The sequence below is a fragment of the Cupressus sempervirens genome, chromosome 3 (genome assembly GCF_028749045.1).
Source record: "Cupressus sempervirens isolate cs-2001-9-10 chromosome 3, ASM2874904v1, whole genome shotgun sequence".
In the NCBI taxonomy this organism is placed as follows: domain Eukaryota; kingdom Viridiplantae; phylum Streptophyta; class Pinopsida; order Cupressales; family Cupressaceae; genus Cupressus; species Cupressus sempervirens.
In genome coordinates this window covers 250,761,425-250,777,523 of record NC_143120.1, presented here as the reverse complement: position 1 = coordinate 250,777,523, position 16,099 = coordinate 250,761,425, and the positions used below count along the sequence as shown (strand labels likewise).

General features: G+C 38.7%; 2 protein-coding genes across 3 annotated transcripts; one reads left to right on the top strand and one right to left on the bottom strand.

Annotated features, from left to right (window-relative positions):
- Positions 1 to 3,309: 3,309 nt before the first annotated feature.
- On the top strand, positions 3,310 to 7,006 carry LOC149565804 (putative disease resistance protein At1g61300). Of its 2 annotated transcripts, XM_089819300.1 has the most exons (3): positions 3,312 to 3,808; positions 3,954 to 4,400; positions 4,527 to 7,006. In XM_089819300.1, exons 2-3 carry the CDS (start codon positions 4,195 to 4,197, stop codon positions 6,907 to 6,909), a joined length of 2,589 nt encoding a protein of 862 aa, XP_089675426.1. In that variant the 5' UTR covers positions 3,312 to 3,808; positions 3,954 to 4,194; the 3' UTR covers positions 6,910 to 7,006. The 2 variants fall into 2 exon arrangements, with proteins under 2 accessions (XP_089675425.1, XP_089675426.1); XM_089819299.1 differs by having other exon boundaries at positions 3,310 to 4,400.
- A 7,641-nt stretch (positions 7,007 to 14,647) lies between these two features.
- On the bottom strand, positions 14,648 to 15,496 carry LOC149565803 (uncharacterized). The gene is made up of 3 exons (XM_089817267.1): positions 15,336 to 15,496; positions 14,851 to 15,250; positions 14,648 to 14,746 (listed from the first exon to the last, which is right to left on the bottom strand). Exons 1-2 carry the CDS (start codon positions 15,478 to 15,480, stop codon positions 15,078 to 15,080), a joined length of 318 nt encoding a protein of 105 aa, XP_089673393.1. The 5' UTR covers positions 15,481 to 15,496; the 3' UTR covers positions 14,648 to 14,746; positions 14,851 to 15,077.
- Between the last annotated feature and the right edge of the window lie 603 nt (positions 15,497 to 16,099).

Genomic DNA, 16,099 nt, shown 5'->3' with positions numbered 1-16,099 from the left:
TTTGACATATCTTATTTTTGAAGCATGTAACTTGTTTTGCATTTGTCCAATTTCAATTTTATTTCCTAATAGGAGGACTATACAAAGATTTTATTATTTTATTATTTTATTCTCTTATTTTTCATTTTTCCATGAATGTCCAATACAAATGTTTTATTAATAATAGACCTATATATAATTGATGTAAAAAACTATATATATAAAAAAATCAAATCTATAGTCACTAGAAAGCTCGCTCTGAATACTTGAGTCATGCAAAATGATTTGTCTTCATCGTTCCATCTAAGCATGGTAATTGAATCCGAAAGCCATGAAAATATGAGAAAGTTTATGGCCTTTGGGAAAAAGCCTATTTAGGTACTTTTGAGAGAAAGTACTTCCCATTGAAAGTCCAAGGGTAAAATTACTAGGGTTAACTGAATTGGAATTTATTGTGAGAAAACATTGTTGTCAATTTGTTTAACAACAATTGAAATAAATTATGAGATCTAACGCACATAAAAACATCATAACCTATTACACAAATTACCCATCTATGCTTCCTCACAATTACTCCAATCCCTTCCAAATCCAATATACATAGATGAAATTAATCACATGGAATTGCTATATTTTCATGATACCCTGTGATCATACTTAATTTTCTATTATGTGAAACCCTATAGATGAATAATACATGTTTAGCCACCATAAGGAGATGCCTACAAACACATGGTGAAATCATTGGTGAGTGTACAATTGAAGTTATGTATGAGTCCGTGGTAAAACATGCAACAGGTGTAAAATCAGAGTTACCAAAGGTGTGTAGGAAAGGATATTGAATGTGCGAGTTTGTGGGGATGTTATCGATTGGAGGTACCATCCTAGTAGAATATTTATGTTTAGGAGATGCAACAAAAAAATTGTCTTCTCAAAATAGGATAAATGCAAGCGCATACTCCAATCACTCTTCTCAAAATACCACAATTTTTTTTGGGGCACATGCATAGAAGGTAATGCGGCGAACTAGACCCACATGTCTTATAAATTTTGATTTATAAAAAAGTAGAATTAGAATTAGTTTTCCAAATCCATCTTTTGAGAATGAAGATTTGTATGTTTATTTTGAAAAAATAGAATTTGCAAATTTCAATCCTGTTTTTATATTTCGCAAAGAAACATAAATTCTAATATTTACATTTCCCAATTCCACCTCAATTCCAATAGCTAATATAACCTTCAGGGTCCGTTTGGTTCGGGGAAGATGACATGAATTGGCTTTTTCAAAATTCAAATTTGAAAATTCTTGCATTTTTTTCAAAATTGGCATAATGGAATTACAATTCCAAACTTCTAATTTTGTTTCAAGTCTAGGCTTTCAGACTTCCTAGTAACAAGAAGGAATTGAAAATCAAAACCTGGTTATGGTTTTTGAGAAGTGTAAAAACAATAGATTGGACTACTTTTTGGAGTCTGCCTGCAACTTGAAGCTTACGCATAAAAATGTGTCTTCTCACCCATCTTCTGAGTGAAACAAATGATTCAAGTAAAATTTGAGATGAGAAGACAAGTTAGTTGGGAGGATTCAGACACTCCTTTTGTAAAATTAAATTTTGACGCTGCCTCAAAAGGCAACCCAGGTAGATCTGGGACTGGGGTTGTAATACAGAATCACCATGGTCACATACTCAAGGCAATATTTTCACATATCCCGGATGGATCAAATAATGTGGCCGAGGTAAGTGCTTTGCTGGAAGGGATTATATTTAACTTTCTCTCTAGGTTATGATCACATGCATATAGAGAGAGATTCCCAACTTATAATCTCAACTCTCATTGCAAAGTTGGTCCTTAGTTGGGAACTCCTATACATTCTTGCTGAGGTAAAGAATATTCTCCCTTGTTTCCAAGGTTTCAAAATATCACATTGTCACTAGGAGGCCAATAGCGTCGTGGACTGGCTGGCCAATTTGGGAGTGAAATTAACTCAGGGCTATCGTGTTTGGGATGTTTCACAAATCAAGGTAGCTTGTCAAGACCAATTGCTTTCTGGTACTCTTCTTGCAGAACTCAAATGTTAGAGTTCCGAGGCAATGAGCTGTTTAGTAGACTAAGTGATTTCTTGCCTTTAATTTGTTTGCCTTCCGTTCTCCTTGGGCTGCCCTTTATGATTGGGGTCCTTCCTCAATGTGGCATTTGGGGGTTCTAGTAATTTGTTAGTGGGCTCTCTGTTTTGGGTAGAGGCCTTTTCTAAGTCTTCTTTTTGAGCAAGGATGGGAGGTTTTCTTCCTTGCTCTTTTCTCTTGAAACTTCGAACCAATGGTCTTGTAATCTTTTCTTGTTTAGTTAAATCTTATAGTGGCTCGCCACTTTTGCCAACAAAAGAGAGAAAATAATAAAGATTCACAAAACTGTGATTTGACTAAATCAAACTTTGTAGAAATCTCTATTTCTACAATTCCACCAACCAAAGGGACCCTCAATGGATTGGTGATGTTCTATGGTTGAGGGAGATCTCAATTTATTTCACAAATAATTGTATTAAGAAAAGTCGGTAGCCAAAGCACGACAAAAAGAATAGATAGTCATTAAAATCGAATAAAGCTCTTTTTTTTCTTTGCAAAACTTTAGTTTGTTTGAAAACTTAATGACAAGTGGCCTGTTAATGATGGAAATGATTAAGGGTGTCAATAATCTCTGTACACAATTGAGACGCATTACAACCATACTTGTCTACTAAGAATTGACATGCAACATCATAGGAGGCCCCACGAAATTGTCTCTACACCACCTTAGACAGGGGTCCCATGAGAGGGGCTTAGGCTCTATTTTTGTGGAGCGGATGGCCTCATGATAACTTTTTAAGGGGGGCTACAAAATTATTTGGAATCTACTCTTATAAAATAGGAGCTTTGACTTTTTAGCTCCCTCAATTTGAGAGTAAAAATGGAGTGGGCCTCGAAATAACCCCACCAATTTAAAGAAGAAATCTGTGACTTGTCAAAACCTATTATTCATTTTCCCACAAAAATGATATAATCCCACCAAAGAAATTAATGAAAAAATTAAATTTTTATTTTTAAAATTTATAATACCACAAGCTTGATTTTTTAAAGCTGACTTACATATAAAATTCATGAAACCACTTCTTTTTAGCCTAAATAGCAGAAAATGTGACTGTTTTGCAATTAATTAATTAATTAAATCATTAATTAATTAATAAATTGCAAAACAGTCACATCAGGTGCATATTTTGTGCTAGATAGACATCGCCTTCTTTTTAGATATTCCTAAAACTTCTCACACGACACAGCCTTACCTTATTTTCGAACTTCACTTTTTTAACGCGGTTTCACCACATTCACCGAATTTTACTTTACGCATAGTGCGATGTAGGGGAAGTGCTTGTGTCGAATCACAGGGAAATATGGTGAGAAGCACACTGTAATGTTGTTATTCACGCTTCTTGATGAAAGCGATTCAATCGGGTTATACATTACAGTGCATCCCTCTTGCTTCAAGTTTTCTTTTCTTTTTTGCATCACTGTTTCTGTAAATCCAGTACGATTTTGTGTTTCTGTGTTTCTAGTGGGAAAGCACGTTGAAACATCGATGAGAGCGTCTTATGAGTGGATATGTAGCGTTTCAATGACGCTACACATCGTATTTCTTTTACTTTAAACCCTCCAAATTTTCTCTCCTTGTATCAAATCCAGTCCAGACTCGACTCTCAGTTATATTTTTAGTCCATTTTTGGCACCTGAGTTCATGGCGCCTTCCTCCTCATCTAACACAGCTTCTGTCAACGAAGCTGAAAGGGAACCGTTCAGTATGTCAAAAAAATTATATGATGCATTGATCAATCGTTCTTTCCAGCTTTCATGTATTTTGTATAATTTTATCAAATCCATTTTCCTGTTTATTTTCCATCCTTTTCTGATACTTAAGTTCATGGTGGCTTCCTCTTCGTCAAGGAGGTTATATGACGCATTCCTCAGCCATAGAGGCCCTGATACGAAAGATACTGTCGCTTTTTCTCTTTATGATTCACTTGAGGAAAACGGGTTTTGGACATTTCTGGATGACCAAAAATTACAGTTGGGAGATTCAATTGACTCTGCCATACAAGATGCCATATACGACTCCTCTGTGCAAATCGCCATATTTTCACCACGATATGCGGAGTCTCCTTGGTGTCTTAATGAGCTGGTCGACATGCTGAAAAGCAAGGCTCTGTTTATTCCCATATTTTGTGATGTGAAGCCTTCTGACGTTCGATACCCTGATAAGGGAGTCTATAAAGTTGCATTCGATGATCATGAAAGAAAGGGGAGATACAGCAAGGAGACGCTTAACGACTGGAAATGGGCCCTCCGTTCTTCTGCAGCTTTCTCTGGCCACGAATTCAACACATCGAAAGAGTAAGGCTTAGGTTATCTTGTCTCGGTATTTTGCTATCAATCCATTACGATATTGTGATAATCTGTTTTAGCTTTTTCTCTACTCAGTGTATCCCTATTGAGATTGAACGCTTTGGAAATTGTTAGTAATGTCGAGGAGCTGTGTACAAAAAATTTGTTGGTTGTGCAACAAAGGGTTGGAAAGAAGGGCTTTCCAAGAGATGTGGACACTGCAAATGATGTAGATTTTGCAGAGGCGGCAAGGAGATCAGCACAGTGGAAGAAATCGAGTCTTCTACCAAGAGATTCACATCCGGTGGGCATCCATTCCAAGGTTGAAGACATTGAAGCCTTGTTGGAAAACCCAAATCACCAGGTTGTAGCCGTCGTTGGTATGGGCGGTTTGGGGAAGACATTTCTTCTACAACATGTCTATAATGCCTTCAAATCCAGGTATCATCATTCTGTTTGGCTCTCGATATCTAAATTCTATTCTGTCAAGAAGTTACAACATGATATAGCCTCCCGTATAGGCTTAGAAACTAAAATTGTGGAAGCTGATGTAACTGAAGAGAGAGCGGCTGAGTTGATCAGTGAGCATCTCCAAGGGAAAATATGTCTTATTGTGCTGGATGATCTGTGGACGTTGTCTGTAGAAGATAATCTCTTAGATAAACTTGGTCTTCCAGCTCATAAAGATTGCAAGGTTGTGGTCACCACAAGAAATAAAGAGGTTGCACAAAATTCAAACGCTCATGTTTATGAGATGAAAGCTTTGTCAGATGAAGATAGTTGGGAGCTGTTCTGCTTCTACGCGTTTTCAGATAGCAAAGGTAAAGCGCCGTTGAACTTAGAAGAGGTGGGTCGTGAGATTGTAAAGCAGTGTGGAAATTTGCCACTGGCTATCAAAACGACAGCAGCATCCCTGGCCAACACCACAAGCCTCAGCAAATGGGAGTCCAAGCTTCGTCAGCTGGAAAAGGCAGGAATTCCCTTTGGTGAGCGTGACACAGTCATGGACATATTAAGATTGAGCTATGATTCCTTGCCGGCACAGCTGAAAGCCTGTTTTGCTTATCTTTCTTTCTTCCCAGAGGATGCGGAGATAGACCCTGAATATCTGGTTTATCTATGGATAGCAGAGGCATTCATCCCAGGAGGAAAAGGAGAGAAACAGTGGGATATGGCCTGGCATTGGATAGACCGACTTGCCCAGCTGTGTCTGATTCAGCTTTGGGAGGAACCAAACAAATCTGAAACTCAGTTGACCAAATATTGTACAGTTCATGATTTGTTACATGATTTGGCCATCAACATTTCTAGGGAAAACAAGTGTGTTTTTTCTCTTGAGGAAATCTATACACAACCAAATGGTGGCATTGGCTGGTGTAGGATTTTATTGGCCAAAAAAGATATAAAGGAGAAAGCCCTCTCACGGAGCTGTCCTGCTTATCTTCGTACACTCTCACTCTCTCAGAACGAGGAAATCACAATCATACAGGAAGATTTGTTTAAGAGAATGAGAGGACTGCGTGTTCTGGATCTGAGCAATACAGGGATCTCTACATTGCCTGAGTCCGTTGGAAAGATGGTACTTCTCAAAGCCCTCAATTTAAGGGATACAGAGATAAAGGAAGTACCGGAGTGTGTTAAGTATCTGAAAGGTCTCTTGTTTCTTGCATTACCATTTACAGATCCATACTTGAGAGATCCATACTTACTACCAAAATGGATAACGGAACTTAGATGTCTTCAGCATCTAGAGTACCTGAATGCTAGTTGCATGCCGGAGGGGATATCAAAGCTGACCTCTTTGAGAACTTTCCGAATGGACGTGCTTCTAGAATCCATAGAAGAGGGTTTGCCCCATATGACTCAGCTGCAGGAGCTAGGTTTAAGAGTTGAGTGTGAGAAAGAGCTGAAGAGAATCGAAGAAGGGATCCTTTCACACCTGGTGAAGATGAATTGTCTTGGAATTGATAATATGATTAGTGATCATGCGATGACAAATTGTGTGTATCAGCTTCCGGATAAAATAATAAGAGATATGAAACATCTGGAAAGTCTTACATTGTGCAGTTTTGGTCTACCAAGTTCGCTAAGTGAGTTGGCAAATCTGAGGGAATTGAGATTATATGGTTGTCCATGTGTTGATTATCCGGCATTGCAAACAATACCTAATCTAGTGAATTTGGTTTTGGATAAAAATGTGTGGTGCAGAGAATTGCCAAAGGCATTTGCAAAGTCGGGAGGGTTTCCAAACCTCCGTTTTTTCACAGTAGATGACTTTGAAAATTTAGAGGAGTTCCCAGAATTGGAGGACGGAGCGATGCCCTGCCTTGAGATTTTGTGTGTAAAGGCTTGTTACAGACTGAAAAACATAGGAGGATTGGAACGCTTGAAAAGGTTAAAGGAGTTCAATTATGCAGGATGTAATTGGAAATTTGAGGAGACGTTCAAGAAAGGGGGTGAATATTGTAACAAAATCAAAGCCATGAATCCCCAACTAACCATGGTTAGGATATGGTAACAAAATTGTTAGTTTTCAAATTTCATGGTATTATTGTAATAACTTAAGAATGCCAACAGCAATTGATTTTACTGAAGTTAAATTATTACAAGTAAAATTGGCCCCGGAGTTACTTTTGATGAAGATAAAAACTAGAAGTAGCAGTCGCATGTTTATGTAGATGCAACGATTAGCTAATACATTTGACTTTTATTCAAGCATCAATCAGATGTGCTTGAATTTGACTTTATTCCTTCTTCACAAAGAGGGAAATGTTGATTATCTTAATGGAATAAGAAGCACATTAATGCAACAGAGTCTCTATCCATCAAATCAATTGCAGTTTCCCAAACTCTTTATTACTGTCCCTACATCACAGTTAATCAAAATGCTCAGAGCATGCGGTCATCATATTCATTACTGTGAAAATAACTACTAAATGAAAGCATACCCGAATATTTCACTCATGTTGCTGAAGTCACATGTTTAACTATTAGAAAACTGAAGCAAGTTTTTGGCCTAGAGCCTTTGAGTAGCCAGAAGAGGGGAGGATACAGATTTCCAATACCAATTGATGTAAGTTTTTGGCCTAGAGCCTTTGAGTAGCCAGAAGAGGGGAGGATACAAATTTCCAACACCAATTGAGTCTTAACATCTTCAAGCAAAAGGCAGAGGAAGGTGAATAAATTTTTATAACAATCCTGAACGGAAACGTATGTTTTATAAATATCATGTCAACAAAGAGCTTCAAATTTGTTTCAAACTGAGCTCATAATAACTTTGGACAACAGACTTGTTTACAACTTTACACACAATAGACAGCTCTGTTCTCCCTTTTTGCAGTCAAACAGGAAACAAATGGCTCAATTTTTTCTTAGTTTACCACAACCTTCTTGCATAAAAGCTTCATCCCAATCCATCAAAACAAAAACTTAAAACAGAGTCTATCAAATCTTTTATAAATTACCAATTCTTTAATACAAGCCGGACAACTGCTATCATCATCCATATGAAGACTCTCACAAAAAGTTAAATATTGTTCTGTAAAATAAGGGTTGGCAACTCTGCCTAAACCCACCATGGAGAAGGGAGACCAAGAGATCTTTAAAATACTTGAATCAAGACATTTAACACTTTTGCTTGGCAATTGATAGTACCATTTTATCTTCTAAATGTATACTGCTGCGTGTATTTGAGTAAGTACACTCCAAAACTGCTGACCACATTCATTGTACCATGGGAATCGTTCTGGTAATGCTTGGCTGAATATTGTTGTTTGGGATATATTATGCCTCATCTGATGTTTTTGCTTCATGAATAGAAATCCAAGTTGCTTTGCATTTGTTCTGCTTTCTTACTATATTATGTGGTTACAAGTCTTATCCCACAATTTTTTTTTCAGTCTTTGTATGAATGTGTGGTTAGGCATTCAACTTCTGGTGAGAAAAATTCAGCAGAGAAATGCAGAAGCATTGATAGTGAATCTTTTCATATTGATAGTAAAAATTGTTTTTAGAATATTTCTGGCTTCTTTGCCTCTGTTGATCCTATAGTCTTCCTTCAAACATTAAATCTTGCATGAACACCTGAGAAATTACTCAACCTCCTCTGCATATTGATAGCATCTGGAAAACGTTTTATCTCAGCAACTTCTCAGTTTCCTCAGAATCCTTCACAGACCTTTGTTTTACTCTATGCAGGAAATTATATGGCATCATTAGGAAATGAGATTGCTTGATTTGTGGATGTGGGTGAAATGCAGGTTGAGAATAGTTTAATGTAATCCATGAGACATCCCAAACATAATAAAGGAAATAAAGAACATGTTTACAGAGTTTTTATAAAGCAAATAAAAACCGCACACCAAAGCAGACTACAGCCTTCACAGAAAGCTACAAAACCCACTATTAAAGCCAACCCACTATTAAAGCCAACACCAATCAGATCTTCGCAATCAGTCTGACAAAACAATAGCATTTATAGATATACCACAATAGAAATCCATCAATAACCTTAACAAGCCAGAAACCTGACCAGATTCTCTCCCGCTGCGTCGAACAAGATGAGAAAGATGGATGTATGTGAACGAATTTCAGCAAGCTTAAGTTGAAACCATCCGTAGGTTACATCCACGAAGCCAAAAGTAATAATACTACTGCCCGTATATGATTACTCATGATGAACTTTTCGCTTTGCTATAAGTCTGGGGTTCTATGGGCACTCGCTTCCTTAAAAATAGAGTGGGTATCACTGAGAATTTTTAGGGATATTTGATGTAGGAGCATCCTAGGTTGCCTTGCTATCCTGCTCATTTTTGTTCATTCTTGCATGTGAATGCCGAGTTGCAGTTGTTGCCGAGTACCAGTAATAACCGAGCTGCAGTTACTGCCAAGCGGTTCAGTATCAACCGAGTTCCTGTGGTGATTGAGTCTTGTCACTACCGAGTTCCTTCATCTGCTGAGTCAACTAGATGTTTGTTGATACCTGGGTCCTTCTTTGACTGAGTTTGTCTGTGTTTGGTTCCTAGTTTGAGCCGACTTATGTATTTGATTTAAATTGCAAATTTAATGATAGGATCTTGTCTTGGGATGTGTGCAGACCATTGAGGTCAACCTTCTATTATGTAATGATTAGAATAGCCGTTTTGGCAAGTATAAATAGGGTGTTTTAGGCCCAGTCAGTCAGTTTTTAGAGGAGTCTAGTTGAAGAAGTCAAAGGCTAAGGCTAGAAGGAGAGATCAAAGACCTGAGGGTTGAATTTGAAGTTGTAAGTTTTGTTACTGTTGGCCATAACCCAGAAGGCCTCACAGCCGGGCATATATGATGATAATTGGATGAATCAATAAAGAATCTGTTGTTCCTTCTCTCCTTGGTGTTGTTCTATGTGTTGTTGGCTTTCGTTGTGTTGACTGTGCAAGGTGGTTTGATCATTGGGTGTGCCTCTAGCCATAATTATCATCCCTCTCTTGTATCAATATTTAAAAAGGGAAGTGGTCCTATGGATTTATATGTGAATCTGCTTCAAAAAATTAGATCTTAAATTCAAGGAAGTTGTTTGTCTCCTGAATTTTAAGAATAAAAATTGAATTTATTCATAAATTGGTGTAATATGCCAAACCAATACAGCAGTAGCAAGAACAAATTTGATATATAACTTTTTGCTAGAAATGGTAAACCACAGATTTACTTTAACATTTAAACCGTTCCACAGTATGGTGAAGCCGAGATGCCGCAATGTCAATACATGAAAGGCTTAGAAAATTGCAATACTGTCAAACACATTTAATCTCAACATTTAATTAATCGAGTCTCATTTCACACTGAGTATTTAATAGCAGCATGCGGGTCTGATACACTTGGTCTGAACTAACAACAAGGACGTTAATTTCATGCACTACGCAATACAAAGAACAACATTCATGTGTGCTGAGGGAAGCCTACCTCTACATGTGATACCCAACCGGATTGAAGTCTTACTGGTGCACCCGACTAGTGTGTACCCACCCTGGCAGCCTGTGGTAATGAACTTTGATACTCCAGCGATGAGCCTTGAATGTAACTCAGTCTGCACTCAGTGTGCCATCTGCTGACTGTCTAACCTGCCTCGTGAAGACGTTTTCCTCCACTCTTCTACCCTGTGGAAGGAGTGTGTGATGACATGCTTTCCAGACTCCTTGTGGTTAACCCAATGGATATAACTGTCCACTCGTATATGCCCAACGCAGTCCTTACTACTGTGATGAAATCAAAACACTTCACCTTGTCGGTTCTCCAGCTGCCTTAGAAATCAGAATGCTATAATCCCTGTACCTTCTCGATAGGCCTCTTACTGATATGTAACATACTCAGTCAAAATGTTACTTGCTCCAACTCTATGTTTGAGCTATGGATGAAACTTCACGAGTTGTTGGGGCTACGTTCAACTACTCTTTGTCTCGAGGGGTTTCATCCTCAAGAACAACCAGTCACAATCAAGCAACTAATTTCACAAACAATATGTTGATATACTTCATGGTGCGAATCCCATTGTAGCTCCTTGCTTTTATAACCTTGATATGAGGGAAATACAAACAATTAGGCAATGTGGGATAAAAGCCAATTTTGTCTTTTAGTCAATTAAGTTACTTTTGTCATAAAGTGGCTTTAAGTCATAAAGTAACTTTATAAATCAACTTTGTAAAATAAAGTGACTTAACTATAGGAAGCCCCACACTTATTTATCTCCCCAACGAAACCAAATAGAATCTTGTGACTAGTTGACATTTTCAAATTAAATGCCATTAGCCTATCCGGATGTAAAGATAGACCAACAAGGTGCCATAAGGCCTAGTGCGGAGAAGGGGACATTACAGTCCTCCCTTCTCGGGATTGCTTGCCCTCAAGCAATCTTAGTGCTGGATGCTACAGGATTGATTCACCCTCCCAAGTGGCATCTTCATATGACAAATCCTTCCAGCGAATTAGATATCTGTTACACAGCTTCCTTTCTTTGACCTCAATTACCTCTGCTGGAACCAAAACTAGCTTCCCTTCCACATCAAGTGGGGGCAATCCAATGGAGGGCACTACATGTTGACCAATCACCTTCTTGAGGCAAGAAATGTGGAAAACGTCATGAATTCTGCTATTATCTAGCAAGTCCAGCTCATAAGCAACCTTTCCAACCCTTCGAGTAATGCGATAGGGACCATAAAATCTAGGCTGAAGCTTTTCGGACCCACTCTCCTTCAAGGAGCTCTACCTGTAAGGTTGGAGATGAAGGTAAACCATGTCACCTAACTCAAAACTCCGCTCTGTCCTATAGTGATCAGCATACATCTTCTGCTGATTCTGAGCTTGTAGAATGTTCTCCCAAAGAGATCTGAGAATGTCTTGCTGATCCTGTATCCAATCTCCAGCTAGTGGTGCTCTGCTGTCCTGCAAAGCTAAATCTACGAATGACAGTTCGCTGCCATAGAGAGCTCGAAACGGTGTCATCTGGATGGACGTGGTAGGAAGAGTTGTAGCAGTACTTCCCTAGATATAACCATTTAACCCAAGTTCTTTGTTGCCCCGCTATATAGTTATGGAGATAACCCTCCACCCATTTGTTTACTATCTCAATTTGCTTGTCCGTTTGTGAGTGGTAACTCGTATTGGGTATCAATTTAGTACTTGCCAATCTAAACAGTTCTTGCCAAAAAGTGATGAGAAATTTGCTGTCTTTGTCACTCACAATGGTTCCAGGGAGACCATGTAGGCAAAAAATCTCTCAAAAAAATGATTTGGTTGCTAGAGAGGCTGACCAATCTGCCGCTATAGCAAAAAAGTGAGTGAACTTAGTCAATCTGTCCACAACCACGAAAATGGAATCTCTGCTCTGCACTCTTGGTAATCCTGTAGTGAAGTCCATGGAGATACTCTCCCATTTCTGTGCTGGAATAGGAAGAGGCTATAATAATCCGGCCGGAAACTCGTGCTCCAACTTGTTCTGCTGACAATTCCAACATTCTTTGACATGCTGAAGGACATCATCTTTGAGGCCCTTTCATGAAAACCTTTCCTTGGCCTGCCTATAGGTTTTGAAGAAACCTGGGTGTCCGACTAATGGTGCATCATGAAGAGTCTCCATAATTTTTCCCTTGAGCTTAGACTTTGGTATGAGATAGATCTTATCCTTATAAAAAATCACATCAACAATTACCTTGTACTTGCTGTCCTTGAGTTGCCCATCCATGATCTGACAAGCTTGAGTATTCTTAGAATACTCAACCAACAATTGGGACTTCCAATCTTCCGATATCTTGAAAATGGCACAACACTCTATTATTGAAGGTCTCCTGAAAAACACATCAGCAACTATATTATTCTTACCCTTGACATACTCAATGTCAAAATCACAGACTTGAATTTTGCTGACCCACTTTTGCCGTCTTTCATTGAGATCCTTCTATTCTAAGAAGTATCGCAAGTTGTTGTGGTCTGTCTTAACCGTGAATTTGCCACCCACCAAGTACTGTCTAAACTTGGCTAAAGCATGCATAATGGCTAGCATTTCCTTGTCATAGGTGGAGTATAATCTTTCACTGTCCTTGAGCTTTCAGCTCTCATAAGTTGTCGGATGCCTATCCTGCATTAGAACTATGCCAATTCCGCTCCCAGAAGCATTACACTCTAGGACAAAAGGGCGAGAGAAATCGACAAGTGCCAAAATCGGACATGTGCTCATCAACTTCTTGAGCTTATCAAAGGTCACCTCTGCATCATCTGTCCACCTGAATGCCCCTTTTTGTGTGAGATCCGTGAGGGGAGCTACTGTCTGAGAGAAGCCTCTAGCGAACCTCTTGTAATAAGAGGAAAGATCGAGGAAGCCCCTCAAATCTGATGTGTCCCTCGGAGGTGGCCAATCTAGGATCGCCTGTATTTTTTCCTGGTGTACCTTCACCCCATCTGCACCAATCACGTGTCCAAGGTAAAGAATCTCAGTCAATCCGAACTCACACTTCAACTTTTTCACAAACAATGAGTGCTCCTCCTTAATGCTAAGTACATCATCTAGGTGCTACAAATCATAGTAACGTGAATCGGAATCGGCACGGCCGAATCGAATCGTGAATCGCCGGTGAATTGGCGATGAATCGGCAAATTTGAAAAAACCCTTTAAATGTAAAGATTTTAACAATTTAAGACTTATTTCATGCACCCTTTATTGAATATAACTTTAAAACACTATAACATCATCAAATAGAATCTAACATACATAAACATGAAACATAAAATCCATCACATACGTAACTATGTTATCATTATGTACTAAAATGTAAATTGTATGCTAGCTGAAGTAAATAAAAATCAAATGATCATAATGATTCAAATCATAGAATCAGTAAGATGAAATCATGAAGATCTATAAGACATCAAATCATAAATGTATGTATAAATCTAAGATGAAGATCCATGAAAGTTTGAAAGATATGTCTATCAGTGATTCAGTATCACTATCAAATTATCAATATCTATACAGTGTAAACAAAATATAAAAACAAGGCTCTAGCTCAAGCCTCATCATCCTCATCATCATCCTCTAGCTCTGCTGCAGCCTCAACCTCAGCCTCTGAGTATCCAGTTTGCCTATGAGAAAGGCATGTAAGATAGGTCCTAGAGGACCGTCAAGCCATGTCCCCTGCATGGGCAATGGGCTCATGAATAACGTCGCTAGGGCCTGCGTCTGTGCGTGCGTGTGTGCGTCTACCAATGCCTGAACGTGCTCTAGCTGCCTCCTCTGCCCTGGCCACAGCCTCAGCCTCTACATCCACCTGGTCAACCCACACGCGGTCTTCCTCAGTGAAGACTGGGTCCACGGTCTCTGTGATCCACTCTGATTCTGGATCAATCTCCTCTAGAATGATCGGAGAGGAGTCAACGCCCAAAATCTGTCTGATCCTAAGATGAAGGTTGTAATGAACAAAGACAAGATCATTCAACCTCTGCACTGTCAACCTGTTTCTCCTCTTCGAGTGGATGTGCTCGAACATGGACCAACCGCGCTCACATCCAGAAGCGCTGCTCGGCTGACTCAGAATGCAAATGGCAATTTTTTGAAGGTTTGGGGTTGTGGCCCCAAACATTTGCCACCATCTATTTGAAATAAGGAAAAAACAAAAACAATTAGTCTCATTTATCGATTACAACTCTAAAATTAATGCATTATATAATCAACTTTAAGTTTAGAATCTAGATTCATGAACATTGAATATATTATTTAATTTTTACCTGGCTCTGATGGCCTCCTTGGCCCTATCCATGCCCTCATAAATGTAGCCCATAGAGGGCTTCTCCCCATCAGCAGTTCGTAGCAAAGCTACAAGGGGCTCAGTGACCTACATATAAAGTAAAACAAAAAATTTGAGTCAAAACTTAAATATAAAATAATATAACTTAAAGTAAAAGAAAAATACTAAATGTTAAATTGCAATAAATTTACCTTAAGGATTTCTCTAGCGGGTTTCCAAAAACCATCCTCATCAAATATGCAATCCGCCACATCTAACCCTATAGTGGTCGTAGCATAGGAAGAGCAAATCCACTCCTGCCCAACAAACATGCTCTTCAATCCATCTCTTGATGTCAACAAGGACTGCAAGGTGATGAAATTCGAGGCAAACCTCGTGATACCTGGGCGAGCTAACTCCTTGCCTTTTGTGTACTTCCTCATTGTGCTAAGGACAAATGCATGATTATAAATGAATTTGCATATTTTTTTGCCCTTTCCACACATGACTTGACAAACTCAAGTTTGCCAATTTCCTCCAACATGAGGTCAATGCAGTGTGCCGCACAAGGGGACCAAAATATGGTGGGGTGCCTCTCCATCAAAAGTTTACCTACAACAATTTTAAGTCGATTAGAAACTCAAATTTCAAAATTCAAATAAATTTATTTTCAAAAGTTGCAAAGTTAAAAGTTTACCTGCTGCAACATAATTTGCTGCATTATCCGTCACCACCTGGATCACATTTTGTTCTCCCACCTCTGCTATAACTTCCTCAATAGCCTCACATAAATATGTGGCATTTTTCACATGTGCGGAAGCATCAATGGATTTTATGAACATGGTATATCCTACAAGTAACAAAACTACGAATTATAATATTAAATGGATCATTAACGAATTAGCATTCAACAAATCAAAATTTACAATGTATGTAGGAAAGTAGAATGATCAATCACCTCCACAGGATACAAGAAAATTGAGGAGTGTTCTATTCTTCTTATCGGTCCAGCCATCAGTCATGATGGTGCAACCCTTTGCAATCCATTCCTTTCGGTTCTCCTCGAGGTCAACCCTCATGTCCTCTACCATCTCATCCAGGAGGTATCCGCTCAACTCAGCCTCAGTTGGGGCTTTAAACCCCGGACCACAAATAGCAATCGCATCTATCATATTCTGCCAATAAGGAGCCTTGTCACAAATAAAAGTTTAGATGTCAAAGACTCAAATTATAAAACAAGTAGATATAATTAAAGTTTTACTTTTACTTTTAATTTTAGCTTTAAAGAAAACAAAGAAAAAAGAATCAATTACTTGGCTGCAATAAATGGAATGTTGCAAAAGTACCAAAATTTGCAAATCTCTTTTCTGGTAGCATCGTGAATCTCCTTGTTCAAACCCATGCCCTCAAGCGTGGGTTGGGAACCAGAAGTAGTGCGGGGCACAAAGTAACTATCCATTC

Excerpts from the sequence above, each read along its gene's own strand:
- LOC149565803 (XM_089817267.1), bottom strand. The coding sequence starts at position 15,480 with ATGTTCATAAAATCCATTGATGCTTCCGCACATGTGAAAAATGCCACA. Across the intron at positions 15,251-15,335 it reads AGCAAATTATGTTGCAGCAG|GTAAACTTTTGATGGAGAGG; the intron begins GTAAACTTTTAA and ends AAATTGTTGTAG.
- LOC149565804 (XM_089819299.1), top strand. The coding sequence starts at position 3,748 with ATGGCGCCTTCCTCCTCATCTAACACAGCTTCTGTCAACGAAGCTGAA. Across the intron at positions 4,401-4,526 it reads GAATTCAACACATCGAAAGA|TAATGTCGAGGAGCTGTGTA; the intron begins GTAAGGCTTAGG and ends GGAAATTGTTAG.